The following is a 25,885-nucleotide window of genomic DNA, read 5'->3' as shown; positions in this document are numbered from 1 at the left end:
TGAACCCCACATCGAGCCCCACATCAGGCTCCCTGCTCCTCAGGAAGCCTGCTTCTTCCTCTCCCACTCCCCAGCTTGTGTTCCCTTTCTCGCTGTGTCTCTCTCTGTTAAAGAAATAAATAAAATCTATTAAAAAAAAAAAAAAAGAAAAAGAAACAATATAATCAAACAGGTGAGGAGAACAGAGCCATAGACTAGATTCTGGATGTATTTAGGTCTCTCAGAAGAAACTGAATCCAAAATTGTTTTAAAAAATATATGTATGTATGTATGTATGTATGTATATAGCAAAGCTGTCCCTCACTAAATCAGACTTCTAAAAGTTCGGATTTTGTGCTTCGCTGCTCTATCACTTTCTGATAGCTGGCTTATGGAGGATCCTTCCCTGCGTGGTTTATCTTCCCATATATCACCTTGGATATATATATATATGTATATATATATATACATATATGTGTGTATATATATATATATATATGAAAATAAAATTAAATAGTGCAACCTCAGGGAAAAGCAGTCAGTCACTCCTGTTTCTCTGGTCTCTATGCACTCTCTACGCTGACCCCAGCCTGTTACCAAGTGTTTCTTTCTCAGGAACATGACCCTGTTTTGAGTCTCCAAATCCTGCAGATTCCTGCAGCCCACACCTGCAGTGCTCTTCCCCAGGAGAGGAAGGGGAATCTCCCCAGTTCTGACACTTCTTGGGCCCTTGCTTATTGATCAGTCACCCGACGGTGCCATGGTTGGGGGTTTATAGCAATTCCAAGCTGAGAGCCCACTCTTGGTCTAGCTGATTACAACCAGCTTCCCACTTAAAATGCCTGGGAACTCTGCCACACTCAGGCAACCCTGGTCTTCCTGTGACCCCTCTGATCCTGAGACCACACTCTCCCACCTAGGATTCTGCCCCACTTCACCACCTGAGCACCTTTCAGGCAAGGCTGTCCCTCACTAAATCAGACTTCTAAAAGTTCCGATTTTGTGCTTCGCTGCTCTATCACTTTCTGATAGCTGGCTTATGGAGGATCCTTCCCTGCGTGGTTTATCTTCCCATATATCACCTTGGATTCACTTCTCCACATCTCCTGTCTTGCAAAGAGTGAACGCTTTTCTATTTGTAGAGTTGTAACTATTCTCTTTTTAGACCTCTGTTTGAGTTTGCAAGTGTTCAGAATGATTTGTAGCTGTCTAGTTGAATTCTTGGGACCAGATGAAACTAAGGTCTCCTACTCTTCTGTCCTGGACTCTTTCTTAATCTTTAAACTTCTATGGTATCTTTATGTCATGTAGACATTTTCTTTTCTTAAACAGTCTTGAGCTATTTAGTGGAGAAGATAGCAGGTGATCCTCTGACCTTGACTAGCGTTTTAGAGTTATCTGGGATCGACAGTGGAATTTTTCCTGGTACCAATTCTAGTGGTGGGAGGGGGGTTTCACCCATACCAACAAGCAATTCTTGTACACCAACAGGATATTGTAATTCTGATACTATTTACCTAGAGATCTCACAGGTTAAGGGCTCCGTCCTAAAAGAGTGCACCCCACCCTTACTTCACATGCCAGTAACAAAACCCTTTTGGTACCTGTGCTTCTGACCTACCAGCTACAGTTTGGAAGTTCCCACAACCACCTCCTTGTACTTCAGATGCCAGTCTAAAAAACAACCTAGACTTCTGACTGGCTGTCTGTAAATCAGAGATTCTTCTAGCCCCTCTTTGGGTTTGATTTATTTGCCATAGTGGCTCAGAGAACTCAGGGAAACATTTTATTTATTAGATCACCAGTTTATTATAAGAGGACATAACTCAGAAACTGCTAGATAGAAGAGATATATAGTGCAAAGTATGGGGAAAGGGCTCAGAGCCTCCAGGCCCTCTCCAGGCTTCCAGTCTCCTGGTAGCTCCATAAATTCACCAACATCAAAACTCTCCAAGCCCCACCCTTTTGACTTCATTACATAGGCAGGACTAATCAAATCATTGGCCATTGGTGATTGAGTTATCCTCCAGCCCCTCTTTCCTCTGGGGAGTCTGGGGATGGGACAAAAGTTCTGACCCTCTGAACACTTGGTTGACAACCAACCCCCACCCTTAGGTACTTCACAAAAGTCACCTCATTAACTTAACAAAAGACACCTTTTCACTCTCAGCACTTAGGAAATTCCAAGAGTTTGGGACCTGTGAGCCAGGAGCTGTGGAAGAAGACTAAATATGTATGAGAAATATATTTTGGTTATCTGAATAATCATACATAAAGATTTCTTATAAATTGCAATATCATACTTACCCTTTCTTTTGGTGAAACTACAGAGCCTGTTGGGTTGACATAAACCCTTGGAAGTCAGGAAGCCTGCAACCCTTCTCTCTGGACCTTGAGCCTAATTTGTAATATACCAGGACTGCCATCTGGCTAGGCTCTTCCTTTTAGGCTTTCTCTGTATGAGTACAGGCCCTATTCAAGTCAGATGGCCTCTCAGTTTTCTGCCCAGAGGCTTCCTTTACAAAACTTTAAGCTTTCTGGAAGTATGGTATTTCAACCAGCATTATATTATGCATGTGTATTTAATTCATAGTTTTTTTTTTTTAAAGATTTTATTTATTTATTTGACAGAGAAAGATCACAAGTAAGCAGAGAGGCAGGCAGAGAGAGAGGAGGAAGCAGACTCCCTGCCGAGCAGAGAGCCCGATGCGGGACTCGATCCCAGGACCCTGAGATCATGACCTGAGCCGAAGGCAGCGGCTTAACCCACTGAGCCACTCAGGCGCCCTAATTCATAGTTTTTTTTAAAAGTTTGCTGCATACCCACTACCTGCATAGTTTTTGGCTAGCTGCTACATAGGACACATAAAAGAAGTGTAAAATAGATGAGACAGGGTTTTTTAAGCTTATAGTAAAAAGGAGGATGTTTGTTCAAATATTAGAAGTAGCTGCGCCTGGGGGCTCAGTGGGTTAAACCTCTGCCTTAAGCCCAGGTCATGATCTCAGGGTTCTGGGATTGAGCCCTGCATCGGGCTCTCTGCTTAGCAGGGAGCCTGCCACTCTGCCTACTTGGGATCTCTATCTGTCAAATAAATAAATAAAATCTTTAAAAAAATATATTAGAAGTAAATGAAAGGCTGAATGTTCCAAGCAAGTCATTGGCTAAGTTACAGTGGGGAAGAGTGAACAGAGGAGGCGCCATCAAAGAGAAAGGTTGCCACCCAGCTGGAAGGAATCCAGAAACCAGAATAGCATTTGTTCTAATTCTTCAAGGGTGAATGTGATTGGTAGGAAGAACTGAGTCTCTATGTGGATTTCAGGCAAAGAACATGAGTTAAGTTGTTAAAAGATAAACTGAGGCATATTTAAAATTTTAAGAGTTTATTTGAGCAAAAATTTATTCTAGTTGGGCAGCGACAAGCTAGAAGTGGTTAGGAACTCTGCTGAGAGAAACCAGGGGATAAGCTTATATAGAAAAAGTGCAGAAGTGAAGAAAGGAAATTATTTGATTGGCTAAAGCTTAAAGCCTAGTTGGCTTTTTGTGGTTAGTATCCTTAGCATTTTGATTTTATGAATGGTCTATTTTATTTCTTAATTCTTCTGCCCAGGTGTTCCTTGTAGCCTTTTCTACCTACAATAAATATGATTTAAAATTTTTATTTCATGAATAGTGACAAATCATATTACTTATCAGGTCTTAATTTTTGTTTTGTTTTAAAACCAGTGCATTATTATATAACATTACTTTCTCTTGGTCATTTGTCTACTTAACAACCTTCAGATCATTTCTGAAAGTAAAATATTTCTATAAGACTGTTAACAGGGTTCTAGTTCTTTTCCTTTGCCTACTCTGCCCTACTAATTAGAAGTGTTCTGGTAAGTAATTAATCAAAAATTTCAGAATTGGGAAGGGTGGTGGATAGGAGTGAGATTAGCTAAATTGTTTAAAGTCCTTTATTCTTTTTTTTTTTTAAGATTTTATTTATTTATTTGACAGAGAGAGATCACAAGTAGGCAGAGAGGCAGGCAGAGAGAGAGAGAGGGAGGAAGCAGGCTCCCCGCTGAGCAGAGAGCCTGATGTGGGACTCGATTCCAGGACCCTGAGATCATGACCTGAGCCAAAGGCAGAGGCTTAACCCACTGAGCCACCCAGGCGCCCCTTTATTCGTTTTTTAAAAAATTTAAACTTATGATGTTTTTAGGTATTCTGTTAACCATATTATCTTAGTAAAAGGCCACCTTGTTAATTTTTATATAATTGATGCTCTTCAGTATGATGATGGATTAATATGCAGGCCTGTGTGAAGAAAAACCAAGGTCTGCGTGAACATAAATGATACATTTTTTACAGGTCCTGAGTTGTGTCCGCACAGAATGGGATCTACTGGATGTTCGCTTTGGCACCAAACAGCCTTATCAGGTGTTGACAGTGGAGAACTCCATCAGTGTAGACAAAGAGCCCATGGCTGACAGCTGCATCTATGAATGCGTTCGGAACAAAATCCAATGTATATCAGTAACTAGAATACCACTAAGATCAAAGGCCATTAGCTGCTGCAGGAATATTACTGAAGACAAACTAATTTTGGGCTGTGAAGATTCTTCAGTAATTCTGTATGAAACTCACCGTAGAATAACTCTCTTAGCCCAGGCTGAACTTTTGCCTTCATTAATAAGTTGTCACCCAAGTGGTGCCATTCTACTAGTTGGCAGCAACCAAGGGGAGCTGCAGATTTTTGATATGGCTTTATCCCCAATTAACATCCAGCTCCTGGCCGAAGACCGCTCACCCAGTGAGACTCTACAGTTCAATAAATTCTTTGACATTTCCAGCAGTCTTGTTCAAATGCAGTGGATAGTTCCTCAGGTGGTTTCTCAGAAGCCAGAAAGTGGGGACATCTGTGATCTCCTCTTCCTCAGGTTTAACAGAGGACCTTTGGGTGCACTTTTGTTTAAACTTGGTAAGTCCAGAGCGTTGGTGAGTAAGTAAATTAAAATGTTCATGATAGTGACGTTATGATTAAGAGAATAAGACCATTCTAGAAATGGAGGTTTTCTATGTTACTCCATAAATAAGCTTGGCTTTTAGACATTTCATATAGTTCCTTTTTTTCTTTTTTCAAGTAATCTCTATGCCCGAACTCACAACCCTGAGATCAACTCATGTGTTCTACCAACTGAGCCAGCCAGGTGCCCTCATATAGTTTCTTTAAGAAAGCTTTGTGGATGATTTTCTAAAAGTTAAGGAACATTAGTGAACAATTTGGAAACTGCATTAATTGCCCATTGTGATGCACAAAAAACTTAAACTCCCACATTTTATATCCAAAATAAATACATATGTGGATATTTTAAAAGTACTTACTATGCCTGTTAAAAAGTTCTGTTTTGGGGCACCTGGCTGGCTTATTTGGTTAAGCGGCTGCCTTTGGTTCAGGTCATGATCCCAGGTCCTGGGAATGAGCCCCACATCAGGCTCCCTGCTCAGCGGGAAGCCTGCCTCTCTCTCTCCACTACTTGTACTCTCTTGTGTCAAATAAATAAATAAATAAAATTTTAAAAAAGTTCTGTGTTGTAGGAATAAAATGTTTTTTTCTATTTTCTATTACTTAGATAATAGGTATCCATTGCTTAGACTGGAATGTGTAAGACAGATGTTTTAAACAAAGAGAAATTGGGGCACCTGGGTGACTGAGCTGGTTAAGCAGCTGCCTTTGGGTCAGGTCATGATCCTGGAGTCTTGGGATCGAGTTTCACATTGGGCTCCCAGCTCCACGGGGAGTCTGCTTCTCTCTCTGACCTTCCCCCCTCTCATGCTCTCTCTCTCTCTCAAATAAATAAATAAAATCTTAAAAAAAAAAAAAAAAAGAATGTGAATGTTTGGAGAATTTGGTTAGAGTTGTATAACTTTTTTTTGTTTCCTTTAGATAAAAATATTGACAAAGATTTTTCAGTATTATGAAAATCATGTATTAATGTTGCCCATTTCAACCAGGAAACTTTTTTTTAATATATTAAATATTTTTAAGTAATCTCTACACCCAACGTGGGGCTTGAACTTACAACCTGAAGATGAAGGGTAGTATGTTCTACTGACTGAGCCATCAGGCACCCCTCAACCAGAAAAGTTTGAAATAAAATTGTAGTAGTATGATTTATTTGTCTTTTGCAGTTTTGCCTTACCAGCTATGCCCTATAATATTCTTTAGGTAGTTTTGTATAACTTAGCATTCTTGAGAGAACCTCACTTAGATTAATTAATTAAAGCTAGATTTTAACTAATGCATATATTGCAACTTGAGAACATAGAAAAGTAAATATATTTCTAAGCCCATTACATGATTTGTTTCTGTCATACAAGTTAAGTTTTTAAAGACATTGTAGGATTTGTTAAATAGCTGTCAATCTACTTTTTTTTGGTAACATATCTAAACCTCTGAAATTGAACCCATGAAATAAATCTAGTTGAAAATGACTTGATTAACCTGAAAGATATAATGAATATAATGTCAGGGCAATATTCTTTCCACATAATAAAAATGCAATTAAATATCTTTATAGTGTTCATGTTGTCCAAGAAAAAAATGTTTGGAATCTCGTTTATTGTAAAATAATCCAGTTCTACTTTGCCCAGCTACATGTTTAACAGTTGTATGTCTCCATACACAACACTCATTAAAGTGGATGTTAGATGTTTTGCATGTCTGTTAAAATACACACACACACACTCTCTCTCTCTCTCTCTCTCTCTCTCTAAATTACCCAGTTACCTGTCAAACAAAAGGCTGTCTGCCCACATATACCTAGCTTTTCTTCAGCCCTCCCTTGTGGGCCTACTCACAACAGCTTTGCAAAAAGCACAGCTTTCTCTTCCTATCTCTAGCACATTTGCCTTCTTACTAAAGTAAACAGGCTCTCAGTGTAGGGATTTAGAGGGCTTCCTGCTAATTGCCAGCTTGTAAACTTAATTGGACTGTCTCCCTGGGCACTGTTCCTAAATCAATTAGGCAATGAGTTGGCTGTCACCTCTTTTTCCCAAGAAGGTCTCTTGGAAGAGAATTATCCAATAGAAGTCAAGCATTCAAATGAAAAGGTGATAACTTCTGCAACTGACATTTATCATTTAATTTTATTTTCAATATGACTCTTAAGTTTTATGTGATAGAGGAAATTTTACAGGCTTACAGACTCCTTAAAAGATCTAAATATGGAGTTCCCCAGAATTTTTAAAAAATGTATTATAAGATTAATATTTATTACAGATTATTTTTTCTAGGAAGAGTTGATTCCTTGAAACAGTAGATTCCAACTAACAGATCTTTTTTTTTTTTTTTTTTTAAGAAAACCCTGTTTAAAGAACAGATTTTTCCTAGGTTCTGCTACTAAATACATCCAAAAATTTTAATATACTTCTTGAATTAACACAGTGCTGATTCTGGGCATCCATGTGGAATTTTCATGTATAATTCAAGTTACTGCATATATAAACAGGTAGTTGCATGTGCAGTTTCTCCACTAGGGAGCATTTACGAGATTTTTTTCATAAGCTTGTTATGCAAGCCTGTGGAAAATTTGACATGCAAGGTGTAGCTTACAATTTAAGAAGCTGACATAGATCATAGTTTAAAATAGAATGCTGTCATATGTAAACGTGGTAGTGGCTGGTGCCAATATGCTAAGATTTTTGGAGTTTGACTTTTAGAATAGGTCAGTGTAATGTTGAAGGAAAACTTTTGTTCCAAGGCTAGGACTTCCATTCTAAATCCTTATAATCATCACACAAATGTTTCAGGTGAATAAAAGGCCACCACTACTGTTAGAAGAATTTCAAGAGCATGTCTTCCTCAGGAGAGAGCTAGAAGTATCATCCTCCTGCATGGAAGCCAGGAGGTAACTGTTTTATGTAAAGCAAAATGTAATCAGATTTCTTTGCTTGACAGTCATTGTCCCATATTTCCACATATGTAGACTGAAATTAATTTTCAAAAGAGGAGTCCCTAATTATATTACAGAGATATTAAAGCTTTTGCATTCTCATCAGTACCTTTTTCAACTTTCACTGCTCTCTTTAAACTCATATGATCAGCTCCCTGCCCTCTCAACAAAGAGTCTTACCTTTTAATTGGCACTTCACTAAGTTTATCTGCTCCTCACTACCTACCCACTCCCCTAATCAACAATTTACCTTGAACATAAATCTTATTATCATGGATATAAGTCTTTCCTTCTCAATGCAGTAGAAGAGGAGCCCTTCCTCTTATCTAAGACTAATTCCACCGCTAGTTCCAGTCTGGATCCCACTGCATTCCTGTGGATCCCTTTATGTTGTCATCCTCCCCACTTCACCTGTGAATCTTGTTACACCAGTAGATATAGGCCCAGCCTACACCATAAAACAAACGTCTCTTCCTTAAACTTGTTTCTCCTGTTACTAATCAAATGGTCTTTCTTCTTTTCATAGTCAGACTCACTAAAATAATAATGAACACTGACTTTCTCTGCTTCTTCACTTCCCATTCATTCCTCACAGTACCAAATTTTGACCTGAATCTTTAGTGTCCTGGAACTGCTCTTGGAAAGGTCACCAGAGACTTCCTACTTGATACATATAGATATATATCAAGTAGGATATATATTCTTTCTTTCTTTCTTTCTTTCTTTCTTTCTTTCTTTCTTTCTTTCTTTTTCTTTCTTCTTTTTTTTTTTAGTGTTACTTGATGACTTTTCAGCATTTGATGCTTGCTGACCCCTTTTACTGTCACAGAATTCTCATCATACTGCCCTCTGTGTTCTGAGATACACCTTTTTATCACTTTTTCATACTCTTCTTCTGGATACTCATGAATATGTTGAGGCTTCCTAAGGTTCCAGTTTTAGCTCTCCTCCCATTTTATACAGAGTGAGAGTTTCTAATTTTTTTTCCCCCAAACCTGTTTCTTCTCTTTTATATTCTCCATTTTGGTGGATGGTACAGTTACTCAGATGGAATCCCAAGTCAGAAATCATCCTAGAATCCTTCCTCACCCGAATGCCATATTCAGTCAGTGGCCAAATTCCATCAGTTCTACCTTCTAATACTCTCAGAAACATCTCTTTTCAGCCTTACTGTCATGACCTAAATCTCGACCTTCCTTGTTTTCAAGCAGTGATCAAGTTAGTAGCTTTCTGTCTGTAATATTCTGCCTTCCAATCTTATCATTCTGCCCCACAGTTAATCCCCTGAACTGCCACCAGAGTGATCTAACTGCAGATTTGGTCATGGCCTGAAATCTTTCAGTGGTTGATAAACCTTTGTTTGCCTCTGGGCTTCATTTCCCTAGCTGTTTTTGCAGGAGTGTAGCTCCCCATCCACGGCATGTGCTCTCACACCCTCTCTTTCCCATGGTAGTTTCAATAGTATTCCATCCCCCTGAAGTGCCCATCTAGTGCTCTAACTAGAGCCTGCAAAGTTGGGAAAAGTTTAAATCTTCTAGTGATTATATTAAGCAAGAAATAATTAAAACTAACCTTTTCCTTCTCATAGGATTTTGAAAAGCAAAGTCAAAATGTGTGTGTGTGTGTGTGTGTGTGTGTGTGTGTGTGTGTGTGTTACTCTGTCTAAAAAACAAGTAGTATGATTTTTCTCTTAATATTTTTGTGGGAAGTATGTTTTCTTCAAAAGAGTTATTTTTAATGAACTATTGAAATATTACAATTTACCCCAGTGGTAATTGGGGGTAATTTATTGCTGGAAAGAATGTCAGATAATTTGATGTCTACTCATCTTAAAATTGGATCTCATATTATTTGAAATGGACTGTTATTCCAGATAGCATTCTGCTTTCTCTAAACTAGACTGATGATGGGGTTTTAAGTCAAGTTTATTGGGATATCATTTATATAAAATAAAATGTACCCATGCCAGATGTACAGTTTAATGAGTTTTAACCAATATATATTCTCATGATTACCACTACAATCAAGATATAGAACATTTCCATCACCAGAAATTCTCCCAAACCCCTTTGCAGCCGTTCCCCATCTTCCTCAAACCCAAAGAGCACTGACCTGCTTTCTGTCATTACTGGTTAGATTTGCTTTTTCTAAATATCATAGAAAACAACTCATAAAGTAGATTTTTTTAAGGTCTTACTACTTTCACTCAGTATTTATCTGTGAGAATCTTCCATATTAATGTGTATATCTAAATTTTCTAAGTAATAATACTGAGTAATACTCCATTGTATAGATAAACCACAATTTGTATATTGTTCCACGTGTTAATGGACATTTGGGTTTTTTCAAGATTTAAGCTAATATCAATAAAATGCCAGTACTTTTGTGTATACTTATTTATATTGACATATGTTTTAATTTCTCTTGGGAAAAACAGGAGTAGAATGACTGGTCCATAGGTTAAGTGTATGTTTAACTGAAGAAGAAACTATTTTGGAGTTCTAGTTACTCTATATCCTAACACTTAGCATTAATGGTCTTTTTAATTTGGGGTGTTCTAATGGGTTTGTAATGGTGTTAATTTGCATTTCCCTGATGACTCTTGAAATTGAGCTTAATTTTATATGCTTACTTGCCATGTATCTTCTCTTATGAAGTATGTCTTCAAATCTTTTGCCCAAATTTAGTTGGATTGTTTATTATTGAGTTCTAATTTTTATATACTGAATACAAGTGCTTTGTAGATTACTAGTATTATGATATTTTCTTCCAGCTTGTTATTACCTTTTCATTTACTTAATAGTGTGTTTCAGATAGCAGAAGTTTTTAATTTTAATGAAATTCTATTAAATTCTTTATGACTTGTGTTTTTCATGTACTCTATGAAGTATTTGTCTAACCCTGTTTTCTTCTAGAGGTTTTAGGGTTTTAGCTCTTAGAGTTAGGTTTATGATCTGTTTCAAGTTAATTTATTGCATATGGCATGAGGCATGGATTGAAATTAATTTTTAAATATGAATATTCATTTGTCCCAGACCCAATTGTTGGAAAGATTGACCTTTCTCTGTTGAATTGCCTTGACCATTTATGTTTCTATGAACAGACTCTGTTTTCTCCCACTATTCTACCTATATTTCAGTGAGTACCACACTGTCTTAATTACTATAGTTTTACAGTTAAGTCTTGAAATCAAGTACTGTTCTCCAACTTTGTTCTTTTTCAGAATTGCTTGGCTACTCTAGATTCTTTGAATTTCTATGTGTATTTTAAAATGAACTTGTCAGTCTCATAAAAACACTTGAGATTTTGATTGGGATTATGTTGAATCTATAGTTCAATTTGGGTTGGAATGACAGTTCAACAGTATTGAGTCTCTCAATCTGTGAACACAGTATCTCTCTGTACTTATTCAGATCTTTTAAAATTTCACTCAGCAGTATTTTTCAAATTGTAAATATCTTACATATATTTTGTTCATGGTTTTGGGTACTACTGTATTATACTATACACTGTATAATATTTTAATACTGTATAGTATTAGTCCTATGTATTATTTTAATACTGTATGGCATTAACACTGTAAAGTATTTTTTATTATAATATTGCATAGTATTTTAATTACATAGTATTTTTAATTATAATTTTAATTGTTCATTGGGATTATATATAAATAAAATTTTAAAATATTGACCATGTATCCTGCAACCCTGTTAAACTCATTTCTTCATTGTAACATTTTTGTAGATTCTTTAGGACTTTCTGAGATGACTATAACAATAGCAATTAAAAACAGTTTTATATCTTCTTATTTAACCTGTATGTCCTTTATTTTTGTTTCTTTATTATATTAGCTAGAATCTCTAGTACAATATTAAATTGAAGTGGCAAGAGAGGACATCCTTGCTTTGTTTCTGATCTTAGGCAGAAAGCATTTAGTTTTTTCACTATAAGTATTATGTTATTAGGTTGAGGAAGTCCCCTGACCTTCCTAGTTGGCTGAGATGCGTTATCTTGAGTGGATATTGAATTTTTTCAGGTGCTCTTTTTTGCATCAGTTGAAATGATCATGTTTTTTCTGGTCATATGGTGAATTACATTGATTAGTTTCCAGATGTTTCAATGGCCTTGCAGGTGTGGGATAAATCTCTCTTGTTCATGATACATGATCTTTTTAATATATTGCTGAACTTGCTAATATTTTGTTAAGGTTTTTTGTATCTATTTATGGGAGATTTTGGTCTATAGTTTTTCTTTTCCTGTGATGTTGCTTTCATTTTTTATATCAGTGTAATGCTAACATCATGAAATGAGTTCTCAGGTGCTCCCTCTTCTTATATTTTGAGTTGTGTAGAGTTGATATTATTTCTTCTTTTGATGTTTGAGAGAATTCACCAATAAAGGCATCTGGGAATGCAGGTTTTTGTGTATGTGTGAGCACATGCATGTATGTGTTTGTGCATAAAAGTTCTTTAACTATGAATTCAAATTTAAATTATACAGAGTCAAGTTATTTATTCCTTCTTGAAAGAGCTTTGAGAGTTTGGATCTTTCAAGGAATCCATTTCATTTAAATTATATTTATTTGTTTAAAATTATCCATATCAATCACTATAATTTTTTAATGTCTGTAGTTCTATAGTTTCTTGATTGTGGTAAGTTATGTCTGCTCTCTTTTTTTATCAATTTAGACAGATGTTGGTCAATTTTACTGATCATTTCAAAGAACTATCTGTTGATTTCATTCATATTCTTTATTTTCTGTTTCTTATTTTCATCATTTCCATCCTTCCATTTACTTCAGGGGTAATTTGCCCTTCTTTCCAGAGATTCTTAACTTAAAGCTTGGTTTGTTGATTTTAGATCTTTCTTCTTTTCTAATTAAAAAAGCTAGAAGTTTCCCTCTAAATACTGCTGTAGCTGCATCTCACAAATTTCAGTGTTATATTTTTATTTTTACTCATTTCAAAATATTTTTTAATGTACTTTGTGATTTCTTCTCTATTTTTATTAATATTATTATTTTTTAGTAATCTCTACCCCTACCATGGGGCTGGAACTCGTAACCCTGAGATCAAGAGTTGTATGCTCTACTGAATAAGCCACCAAGGTTCCCCTGTGATTTCTTCTTTAAATCATAGTTTGTTTACTTATTTATTTAACATTTTATTTATCCAAAAGAGAGATAGAGAGAGCACAAGTAGGGGAAGAGGCAGAAGGGGAGAGAAAGGGACAGTCAGACTTCCTGCTGAGCAGGGAGCCCAATGTGGGGCTCCATCCAAGGACCCTGAGATCATGACCTGAGACCTGAGCTAAAGTCAGACTTTTAACCACCCAGGCACCCCTAAATCATAGTTTGTTTGTTTTAAAGAATGTTGATTAATTTCTAAATGTTTGGAGAACTTCCAGACATCTTTTTTAATTGATATCTATTTTAATTTCTGTTGTGGTCAGAGAAACTACTCTGTATGATTTCAAAGCAGCTAAATTTATTGAGGCTTGTTTTATCGCCCTGAATACACCCTATCTTGGTTGATAGTCTATGTACATATAAAAAGAATGTGTAGTTTGCTATTGTTAGGTGAAATATTTTATAAATGTAAGGTCAAATTCATTGATAGTGTTTTTCCAATATTTTCTATTTTTGCTGATTCTGTTTACCTGTTCTCTCAGTTAGGGAGAAATGCTGAAATCTCCAATTATAATTGTGGTTTTGATTCTTTCTTCTTTTAGTTCTGCCACTCTTTGCTTTATTATTTCAAACTTTGTTATTAGGTACATTTAAAGATTGTTATGATTCTTCATGAATTTTCAAAACTCTTTATTATGAAGATATAGAATTTTAGTTTAATTCATTTTTATTTCAGCATTTTAAAAAATCCTTCTGTTGTCTTTTGGCTTACATGATTTCAGAAGCAAAGTTTTCAGTTTTTCATAACTTTTTATGTGTGTCCTTTTCTTTGGCTATTTTTAAAGATTTTCTCTTTATCACCTTTTGAGCAATTTGATTATGACTATATTTTAGTCTTTTTACTTGACAGGTCAGTTCCTTCTCTTGCTAGAAGTATTGCTTAGGGTATAGATGGAGTAAACAGATTTCAGATACTTTTGGTTCCCTATAAAATTCCTACACATTAGTATCTACTGCCAAAGAACCACCCTAATTTATGAGAGTTTCCAGTGCTTGATTGCAGGCTCATGAAGGCTTTTGGATAGTACATTCATTGATTCTACCAACACACACAAAAAAAATAATGAGGTTTTATTGCTTAGTATAGTCAGGGCAATTCCCCAGATTCCCTATCAAGTTGAGTCCTGTCAGATATAGCACAAATTCTCATTTTGATGTGACTTGAAGTTAATATGAAGAATTTCGGCATCTTTCTTATGAACTAATATACCTTTTAAAATCCTAAATCCTGTAACTATTCCAGTTAAATGATGATGATGATAGTAATAAAAAGAATTGCAGTAATATATTATATGCATTACAACTTACAAATAACTTCACATACATTTTTTCATTTAGCTTTATGATTATTTGTACTGAGATGAGAAGTTTTTATAGACTCAGTCTAATCAGTAAACATTGGCTGAAGAAAAGGATTTTATAGCCAGCCATTTTTGAAAGAGTTAAAAAAAATGCTCTAAAGCCCTAATACTGTAATTTAATTGCACAAAAATCATTAGTTTATTAGTTTCAAATGAGATCAAGCCTATATAAAAATGACAAAATGAAATTAGAACAGAATGACTCACTTTTTTTTTGTAGTCTTGGTCCTCTAAGATTGGAATTAGATTTTCTTTCATTTTGGAAGGACAAACAAATGTGTTTATATTATACCAAGAATATTTCTAAGTAAATATTAGCTGTGAAGAGCATCACTAGCAGGATTAATACTGAGCATTTATTACTTCAATAGAGTAGTCTTTAAATGCCAATTTAAGATAAATTAGTATGTGGTAGCTGTGAAAAAACTATTAATTGAAAGTACCCATTAATAAAAACAGACTTAAAAGTATTTATATAGTCATATTTGTCAGGATATTTGTACTTACCCACACCCACACCAAATATGTGGGGCTGACAACTAGAAACAACCTAGAACTGATAAATCTGATTGGTAAGAATTGTGTTCACATCAAAAAAACTGTCTTTAAATGTATACAACAGAGGTCTAAATAACTGATGGGAAAAATAGAGTTAACTATTGTGGTCTACCTAAACATCCTTCTCATGTTTATTCATTTTTAGTGTAAGTTTCATTATGTTGAGTACAAATTAATTAATGCTGAATGATAGGCATAAGATAGATGGAGTTGGTAGCTGGTATTCAAAATGAAGATTTAACCAAAGAATTACTATTGGCCTTGCCAATCCCACATTTCTAGCACTTATGCAAGAAATCATTACTGTTTTTTTCCTTTAAGGAAATGTTAACTCTGTTTTTGTTAGTCTACTTTTTATTTTTAGAAGAATCACTTGGTTTTACTTTTTTTGTGACAGGTATCTTCACACGAGGAAAGCTGGGCCTGACAGACATCATATTCCAGTACATTCATTGTGATGAGATCTGTAAGGCAATAAACATCCTGAGCAGTATGGACTGGGACACACTGGGCCACCAGTGTTTTATCAGCATGAGTGCCATTGTAAACCATCTTCTTAGACAAAAGCTCACTCCAGAGAGAGAAGGTCAGACATGAAATGTATTTCATAAGTTGGTTGTGTATGTATATGAAGTAGGTTTTATGAATCAGTTATCTTTTGAGGATTTTTTGAATTATGTTATTGGAGACCAAAAGACAAAAATGTTAATGCCCTATTAAAACTGACAAGATCAGATAACCAAATAATTATATGGTACTTTACTGTATAGTATTTGTCAACATAAAGAGTAATGTGTTTGTATACCCATGTTGGAACTCACAATGCAGTCATTGTACTTTTCAGTCCAAGTTCATATGTGCAATATGCTCAAATTTCAAACTTTAATCAAGAATTTCAGGTACTTGGGGCGCCTGGGTGGCTCAGTGGGTTAAGCCGCTGCCTTCAGCTCGGGTCATGATCTCAGGGTCCTGGGATCGAGTCCCACATTGGGCTCTCTGCTCATGGGGCCTGCTTCCCTTCCTCTCTCTGTGATCTCTTCCCTTCCTCTCTCCTACTGTGATCTCTCTCTGTCAAATAAATAAATAAAATCTTTAAAAAAAAAAAAAAAAAAGAATTTCAGGTACTTACTAATGGTATCCAGAAAAAAAATTTTCATGTACTCTTGGGGTCTGGATGGCTCGGTTGGTTTACCATCTGACTTGATTTCAGCTCAGGTCATGATCCCTGAGTGGTGAGATGGAGGCCAGCATTAGGCTCTGCACTGAGCAGAGGCTCCTTGTCCCTCTTTCTCCCCCACTACTCCTCCCCCTGCACCTGCACATGCACTTACTCTCTCAAATAAATAAATAAATAAATCTTAAAAAAAAAATAAAAAGGGAATAAAGATTTACATGTATTCTCTAGGGTCTGGTAGACAAAGGCCCCCTAACAAAGTCCTTATTCTTCCTTCACTTAGACATAAATATTTTTCTGTCCCACCCAAGTCTTTTGTCCAGAGAATAGTCCTTACCACTGATTGTGTTTGAGTGTGAGTGAGAGAGAGAGAGAGATTGAGAATTGTAACTCCGGCAGCTGTTCCTTGTTTTCATTCTAACTGGTAGTTCTGATACCCCTCTGCCTGTTTGGATTTCTCTACTTTCGAAACCTTAGTAAGTAATTCTGCCCATAGGATCTTGGATAAGACACTGTTTTCTCTCTCTCTCTCTCTCTTTTTTTTTTAAAGTAAGCTGTAGGTCCAACATGGGACTTAAACTCATGACCCTGTAATCAGAGTTGCATGCTCTACCAACTGGAGGCAGCCAGGCACCCTCAGATATGACACTGTTTAAAAAAAGGGGGGGCGATAAGGTACCACATACAATAATGAAATTCATTTTCATATTTGCCAATTATCCACTGTATGATATTTTTATTATAAGTTATTTACTTAATATAAAATGCAGCTAAATGTTCTTGCACCTGGATCTTTATTTCAAATCTTTGCAGGAAGCATTGACATTAATGATGAGAATTCCTAGCCAATGAGAAACTGTCCCTAGGTAATTTATAAGATAGAGAAAACAGGAAATATGTTAAAAGGTCTTTACTATTTTCTTTGAATGTTTATAGATTTTCTTATTCCATTTTATTACATGGTGTTTAGATAAAAATCTATAGAGAACCTTCATTGTGGTAATTTTTTTTTGTTTGTTTTTTTAAGATTTTATTTATTTATTTGACAGACAGAGATCACAAGTAGGCAGAGAGGCAGGCAAAAGGAGAGGGAGGAAGTAGGCTCTCCGCCCAGCAGAGAGCCTGATCCCAGGACCCTGAGATCATGACCTGAGCTGAAGGCAGAGACTTTAACCCACTGAGCCACCCAGGTGCCCCCATTGTAGTAATTTTAGAGGGCGTGTTCCTTCAGGAAGTTCACATCATGGGATTTGTCCCAACTCACAGGAGGCCCACAATAAATATTTAATGTTAATTGAATGTGCTTTTTGGAGGTAGTCCAGTCCCTCTGTGGAGGGTCCAGTATTTCTACAATGAGAAAATGCCTAGCACAGACGGTGCTTGGCCTACTGTAGGTACTCAATGAATATTAGTTAAAAATAAAAAGTATAACTTCAAAATGCTAGATATTACTGTAATATGTCTGCCTACAGAGTTACCTCAAGTATTTATATGTTATATTGGTACACTCTCAAGATTAGGTACATAGTAGGAAAAAAAAAAGGCAGAGTCCGTAAAGATAACTTGTTACGGTATACACAATCTATACAAGAGCTCCTAAATTTACAGTTGGGGAATTATAGAGAAAATAAAATACTGACTCTCCCTCAGGACACTGAGAAATTGCTAGCACATTGGTGAATTTGTGTTGTAAGAAAGATAATTAGGGAATTCACAAATGGGCATTATTAGATTCTTGCTTTAATAAAGGATATTTTCAAGGAGCTGTTCTTGGGAAGGTAGGGAAATAAAAAGTTTGTATGATACTAGGCTATTAAAATACTTGCATGATGCTGGATTATTGGAATATGTACATTTCAAGTAGATATATGCATTATTCCTCAAGTAAACTGTAAAATGCATTTCTAAAACATTCAGAATTCTTCTGTATTGAGATTTATTCTATCTGAATCTAACAAATTTGACATGGTAATTTGTTTTCCTTTTATTAGTGGAACCCATTGAGCTCTTTTATTTGTAGCTGTGTTGTGGTTATCTTTGAGATTTTCATTTCTGCCTTAAACATCAAGCTGGGCTATCTAATGAATCTATAACTGTGCTGGGAGTTATGAGTATTCCATGTAGGCTTGAACATTTCAGAAGTACATGCTGTCAAGAAAACAAGCAATGGCAAGAGGATCTGGCTTGTTTTCACAATAGCATTGCTGTATTCAATTTTAATCTAAATTGACTGCTGCTTTGAAAGAAAATACCCCTAAAGTTCATCTTAAACTGTCTAGATTTGAGATTAAAAGAAAGAAATTACTAACAGCTTAGCCAAGTCCATAGCAATTACTCTGATGAGGTATTTAATACTTTCAAACCCAAATATGCCTAAAACTAAAGAGTTTTGCTAAATAAGAAATTGTTTATTCAGTCCAGCACTAGTAGCATAAAAACCAATGGAGTCTTACTGTGAACCGTAGCATTCTCCTACAACTTTCACCATTACTATAATTATTTAACTTCTAGGTATTTCTGGGAGAAAACACACCAAATGCATGGCTTGGTAAAATTATGAAGTAGGCAGAATGTGCCTTTTTCTCCCAATCTCTAGCCCTCTGGTTTATCAAAACTTGCTCTCCAATCCTTTTTTTTCTAGAAAGGTGTTAGTTGAACTAATCCAAGAGCGGATTAGCATGTCATCCCTCCCAGGGGTATTAGCTTTCACACGTGGACAAAAACAGCAATCTTGTTTTTTAGGATGAGATTTAGGGAAAGTATGGGGACTTTCACTGTTTCTTTAAAATTGTCTTAGAAAGATATTATTACTCCAATAGGGCTATTTTCATTTATATTATTTTTAAAACACTTCTAATACTTATTTCAATTCCCAATGCAAAAAAGTTTGTTTTCTCCTTTCAGTTAAAGAGAATAAATGTTGAGCACACTGTGAATTGATTTTACTGGAAATACTAGTTCAAACTGTGTTACTTTGATGAGTCACTGTTTTAATTATCCATTTGTGGTGAGAGGTTGATTCATTATGGATTTCTTCAGTTTTGACAGCTTTTTGTTGCTCAGAGTCATTGTCAGCTTTGCCTCAAGTGAAAGTTTATACACAGGTTTGTTTTTGTACCAGCTGTCATATTTTAATTTCATCTTTCCTGCAACAAGCTCACATTTCATCCAAGTTTGCAAAACCTGACTGACTGCAAACATGAGTATTCTGTTGTAATTGAAGGAGTTTCACTTGTTTTAGTGCTGCTATGTTTGAATTCCGCAGCACAGCTTGAGGCAAGCCTTGGAACCTTTTATGCTCCAACAAGACCACTCCTGGATACAACTATATTGGAATATAGAGACGAAATCAGCAAATATGCAAGAAGATTCTTTCATCACTTGCTCAGGTGAACAATATCTTGGAATTGATGAGTGTCAGACTAATTACCTATTTAATGAGCCATTTTCTTTAATTAGAATATTCCATAATTAGGCTGTTTTCTAATAGTCCATTCCTAAGAAAAAAAACAAATCTCCTTTTGATATTCTTTAATTTCTTCTTGTTTTCCTTTTAAGGAATATATTTGAATATTGTTTAGGGCTTTTATATCATCAGTACATTTGAATATAACTTCCCCTTTAATATGAAAGCAAATAGTACTAATTATGTATATTCAATTTTGGAGAGGGGTAAGTCAGTTTTAAAATATTCATTGTGCTCTTAGCACTAGAGAAATGTTTTAGTTTTAAATGAAAATAAAAATATAAATGTACTATAAAGCTCTGAGATAGTCATTGGTTTGCTTTACTTTCAGAATTACAATAGAAAGATTTGTCCATTGTCCTCTCATATAATGTGGCAATTTCCTAATCCCACTGTGCCTCATTTTCACTAAAGGGTATAATAGATTTCTTTACTCTTAGGGATTTTATGAAAAATTAGATAATAATGTCAAATCACTCTGAGAAAAAGACTGTATAAGTTGAAGGACAAGTACATAGCATATTCCATATAATAAAGTTCAAAAAGCAGGTGGATGGATGGATAGATGGAAAGAGAATTGATGGATATAGATAGATGATGACTAGATAGTTTAAGGATACATATAAATGTGTCAATGCTATAAATAAAATCAAAGAAGTGATTAGCACAAAATTTAGGATAATATAGGGTAAGTTAAGAGAAATCTAGGAATTGGCACATGGGAGCCTCCAAAGTATTAGTAATGTTTCATTTTTTTAACATGAGCCAAATATATAACAGGGCCCATTAAAATTATTATTCTTTTAATTGAATATATATTGTATACTTTTATATATGATGTATTTTATAACAGGAGGTAATAGAATTAACTTCATATACCAAAAGGAAATACTACTTTGAGTTGAATATTGATTTTATTTATAATCTGTTATACTTCTTTTTAACTCTTTCAAGCAAATTTATGTATAGTGTCTTCTTTTTTTCTCAGAACAACCCTGTAAAGAGTGTATTATCATTTGACAAATAAACTATTTATTAAGTGGCACTTTAATCTCTACCCAATAGGGAAGCATTTGGAAAGGGAAGTCTTTGTGGAAGCTGAGAAATGTTAATATATTGCTTGAATCACAATCTGTGATTGAATCTTGCCTTTTCATCTGAATGACTTTAACATATTTCAAGAGACTCTTCATTCTGAATGAAGCAGTCTTCTACATGTGAACATATGCCAAAAATATTGGGACCGATGTCATATTTATTTGGACGTAGGGCTTTGTTCTTTGCTCTGACTATATTTTGTTTGCCTTGTTTCTGGAGAAAACTAATGAATTCACCTCCTCCCTGAAGACCCCCAAAAGTTCGATTTAAATGAAACATGTTTTGGAGGCATATTTTTGGTGGCCTCACTATGTCTGGCTTTTCTGACTTTATGCAGTGGTTTAGTTGTGCATGAGCCTTACATTTCACAATGCTGGGCCCTAGCATGCTCATATCCTGCTGATGTTCAGACATTTTACTAATGTGCAATTTTTTGTTCATTGATTTTTCCTTAGGTGCAGTATTCAAATTATTTTTTGGATGTATTTTGATGAGGTGACTATTGTTACTGTTGTTGCCATTATTATTACACTCTAGCTTTGTGTGGTTATACTTGGAATTGAATGTTTTTCCTTGGGGTATACTACATTTTTCACATTTTCTTTTTTGCATGCTTTGCAGTTGTTTCAGTTATAATGAGTGTTTATTAGTTCTTTTGACAGTAGGCTATGTATGACATAATGAAAAAAGAAGAGTAAGTTTATAAGAAATTAAATGAAACAGCTTAAATTATAATTATTTTTTTGTTGTTGTTTAATCTGCTGCCAAGAAGTTCTCCTACTTAGGGGAAGAGAAACAGGCCAAATACTTTTTTGTATTTGCAGAGTGCTAGAATTACATTATAACCTGTACCTTGTCTAGCCAGTATATTAATACTCTAAAAAAAAGTTACTAGGTAATGGAGTAAATCCTAAACAGTAAAGACCATCATAAAGAATTTTAAAGATGAAGAGAAGGAGCACCGTGGAGAGTAGAGATGTACCTAAGGTCACTATTTGGTAAAGCTGAGGACTGAGATTGCCTGAGTCCAGATTAGGCTCTTTAGATAAGGAATAAAATATTACACTGATTTTAATTTCATACAGCATGTAAAATGTGAGGTCATAGTACAAATCTGTGATAATTAACAATTATCTATGTGCATTATTAAAATATTTTTGCTCATAATTTTGTTTTTATCTTGACATTAGAGGAAGACTATGGATCTTTTTGTCTTTAAGCTAGTTAAAAAATTATCTTGATAGGATTCCTCCAGATCCAAAGAAATCTAAACTTTAAAACTTATTTCTCGTGTCCTTTCTTAACAGCTTTTTATATGTGTTCAAAATGATAAATTTTCATAAAGAAATGCTTTCTGTATGTGTAAGTCATTGCTCCTAACATTGAAGATAGAAAGCAGGGGTATAGTATTAATATATATGATAGCTAAATAAAATGTTTATGATAGTAAAATTTTAAACAGGTGATGCAGTCTAATTCATAAAATCGTTAAGCTGGATACTTAATCTATAGAAGGTGTCTAGAAAAAAATTCATTGTGTTTTCCTTTACTCTTATATTCACACTTCTGATACCAGATGTGTGGGTGTTTTTTTTCCCTCACACTGACCAATTCTCAGACATCTGCTAAGTGTCCTACAATTCAATTCAGTTCTGACACTAACCAGAGTTAAGCACAGACCACATGTAAATGGATCAGTCCCAGAGTAGTGTCCCTATGTCAGCTGCCATTTCCAAGTAGGAAGACCCCAGGTTACCCACAACTTCTGTCCAACTGGGCTACCAGTTAGAGTTTCCTGCTACCCCTTACTCAGGTTCACAGAACCCAGGAGAGCAGTTTACTTACTATTGCTGGTATTTTAAAGAATATGTTAAAGGATGCAAGTGAACAGCCAGATGAAGAGATACATAAGGCAAGTTATATGGGGAAGGATGTAAAGCCTCATTCCCTTTCCAGGAATGCTACCCTCTGAGCACCTCCACATGTTCACCAAGTTTAGAAACTCTTTCATCCCAGTCCTTTTGGATATTTATTCAGGCTTCATTAGATAGGCATGATTGATTAAATTATTGGCCATGGTAATAATTCAACCTCCAACCCTTCTCCCCAGCCCTAGATATGGGGTTGAGGCTGAAATTTCCAATCATCTAATCTAGTGCTTGTCTCCACTGGCAACCAGCCCCTAGCCTAGAGGCTTTCACAGTCTTCTCTGTAACACAAACTCAAGTGTGGCTAAAAGGGGCTTGTTATGTATAACAAAAGATTCTCTTTTCAGTTAGGAAGTTCCAAGGATTTTAGGAACTCTGTGCCAGGAATGGGACAAAGACCAAATACATGTTTCTTATTATAAATGGCAATATCACTGCCTAAGGCAAATTCAGCTGCCTAAGTTAAGTTCAGAAGTTGGTTGTTCACTTCTTTGTCTTCATGAAATTGATTAGTCCTCTAGAACTACTGAAGAGGAAAGTGTTAAAAAGGAAGAGCTTTTCATTATAAATAAATAGAAACTATAATAGGAACTCCCCAGATATTGATGAAATAAAAAGGTAAACATTTCAAATGAATGTGCCACATATGAAGCTTATTTTCCCAATGTGGAAGTATATTATAAAGGATTAAAATTAATTTATTCTACTGATTTCCCTTCATAACTATAAGACTATTATTTTCTGACTCAAATGGTATTAGGTGATTATGGCACAGAGTCATGCTTTTCAGTTCTTAAAAAATAGTCAACAGAATGTTGGGAAAGGGGGATTTATTGCCTAGAAATAAAAATATTATATTTGTGAAATTTTTGAGGTAGACTTTATTAATGTCTGTATTTCCTTTACACATCAACAAAAAGTAAGATGAATTGGTAGGAAGGGAGATGGATGGATATGTGATAAAACAATATTGTAAAATGATGATAGAATCTAGGTGTTAAATATATTCTTTCAACTTTCCTAGATATTTAAAAATTTTTATAATAAGGTGTTGAAGGGAAATATACATTATGTTAGAGTCAATATTTATACTTAGAGTTCAGGAAAAAAGGGTAGTGTTTTGGAAATTATTCTTAGCTTTTTTTTTTTTTTTTTGCTTTTTTTTTATTCTTAGCTTTTGAAATGGTTCTTTACTTACATGATAAATATATATGATAGACAAAAAATCATTTGGGACTAAAAAATTTGTTAACCAATTTGATTTCTAAATGGCTTTTTCAGTTACATTTTTCACTAATGGAGCATACACAGTAAGTAAAACCATTATATGAAATCAGTTCAAAGACTATGAATATCAAAACAGTTACCTAAGAATATTTAGGGACTAAGACAGAATATTTGCAGAGAAAAACTTCCTGGTGAGATCATCTGACAGTGCTGGATAATATATTTAAAATATTTGCTTAAAGCAAGGTTGAGCTGGCAGGAAACGAAGGGAAACACTCAGAGTTTGAAATGACAAGGATGCTTGATTCCACAAGAGTAAGTTTGCCTTGAGGGCATGTGCTGGCACCTGGCAGGGAGGACCTTGGTTTACAAAGGCTGTATACTTAAAGTGTTGGGAAAAAAGCCTAGGCTTTGTCAAGGGCTCAAGAAGAGTGGGAGATGGGATCCAAGATGCCCACATCAGTCTAGTACCATTGAAGGATAACATCTTCTCTAAACTCTAAGAGAAGAATGTATGAACAGCAAGAAGAAATGGTGGGCCAAAAAGAATATTAAACTTGTGGGAACACAAAAATCGATAGTATGGAACAAATACCCATGTCTAATTCAAGGGTTTAAAATTAAGATAAAGATAATGATTAAAAAAAAACCCAATGAAAATAATAATAATAATAATAATAATGTGATAGAGGAATTTTTTTTAGAAAAACGAATGAAGTTAAAGCATTCTCTGGTCTTTATACTTTTTAAGAGGAAGATAAAGATACTGATTAATACTAGAATTTATTAAGTAAAATACATAAGGTAGAATTTCTAGGGTAATCACTAAAAAAATAGAGTACATAATTTTCAAACAAATATAGTAAAAATGTTGGATGAGAAAAAATGCATCCCAAAGAAGGCAAGAACTGGGGGAGGGTACAACATATACAGGGAAGAAACATTTACAAAAAAAAGAAAACAGAAAACAGACAATGAGGTTGTAGAAATCAGTTTTTAAAATCAGTAATCATTATCAATGTAACTGATCTAAATTTTTCTTTTTTAAAATTTTTTTTTAAGATTTTTATTTATTTATTTGACAGAGATCACAAGTAGGCAGAGAGGCAGGCAGAGAGAGAGGAAGGGAAGCAGGTTTCCTGCGGGGGCTCGATCCCAGGACTCTGGGATCATGACCTGAGCCGAAGGCAGAGGCTTTAACCCACTGAGCCACCCAGGTGCCCCTCTAAATTTTTGATTTGCAAAAATGGTTGAAACATTTTTCTTGTAAGTTTTTACAAGAGACACATAAAACAAGTTTAAAAACTAGAGAATGGGAAAAAAGTGTACTAGGTATAGCCAAAAAAGAGCTAGTAATGTTATAGAAATAGTCTTCAGAGCAAAATTATTGGTAGGGATTACTAGAGATCAATATCGGCAGAAAAACTGTTTATCGATCTTATTCAGGAAGATAAAACAATTCTAAATGTATAAAACATAGGTTAAATACAGATGAAATAAATTGATAAATCCACTGTTACAGTTGCAGATTTTAATTACTTTCATGTGGTAATTGATAGATTAAGCAAATAAAATAATCAGTAAAGAAATACAAGATTAGAACAATATAATTAAAAGCTTGATTTAATGGGCATATATAAAGTACTGTATACAGTATACAACATTGGAGACTATACTTTTCTCAGGAACAAAGAAAAACATTTTTAAAATTGACCACGTCGTAGGCCATAAATCCTTAAAAATTTCAAAGGATTAGTTAGTTGTCTTTACTCAGTAATTAATTACTGAGTGCCACATGCCAGCACTATTGTTAGAACTAGGACTATAGCAAAGAACAAAACAGACACACATCTACAAATCTATGGCATCATTAAGTTTACATTATAGTGAAAGAAACAATATGTAAATAAGTAGGTAAAATATATAGTATATTAGATAATGATATGTTCCACAAAGATGAACAAAGCAGAG

General features: G+C 34.9%; 1 protein-coding gene across 11 annotated transcripts in view; it reads left to right on the top strand.

Annotated features, from left to right (window-relative positions):
* Positions 1–25,885, top strand: part of WDPCP (WD repeat containing planar cell polarity effector) — a 573,555-nt gene that overhangs the window by 239,815 nt on the left and 307,855 nt on the right. For all 11 annotated transcript variants that reach the window (XR_009357253.1, XM_059187803.1, XM_059187806.1 and 8 more), the window contains 3 exons: positions 4,331–4,940; positions 15,419–15,607; positions 19,461–19,584. Coding sequence is in view for 10 of the 11 variants with exons in the window: in XM_059187803.1 (XP_059043786.1) it covers positions 4,331–4,940; positions 15,419–15,607; positions 19,461–19,584 (923 nt within the window). In the remaining variant the exon portion in view is untranslated. The remainder of the gene's footprint in view (positions 1–4,330; positions 4,941–15,418; positions 15,608–19,460; positions 19,585–25,885) is intronic.

Source organism: Mustela lutreola, chromosome 9 (assembly GCF_030435805.1).
Source record: "Mustela lutreola isolate mMusLut2 chromosome 9, mMusLut2.pri, whole genome shotgun sequence".
Lineage (NCBI taxonomy): Eukaryota > Metazoa > Chordata > Mammalia > Carnivora > Mustelidae > Mustela > Mustela lutreola.
The sequence above is the reverse complement of the archived record's forward strand: the minus strand, read 5'-3'. Positions and strand labels throughout refer to the sequence as shown.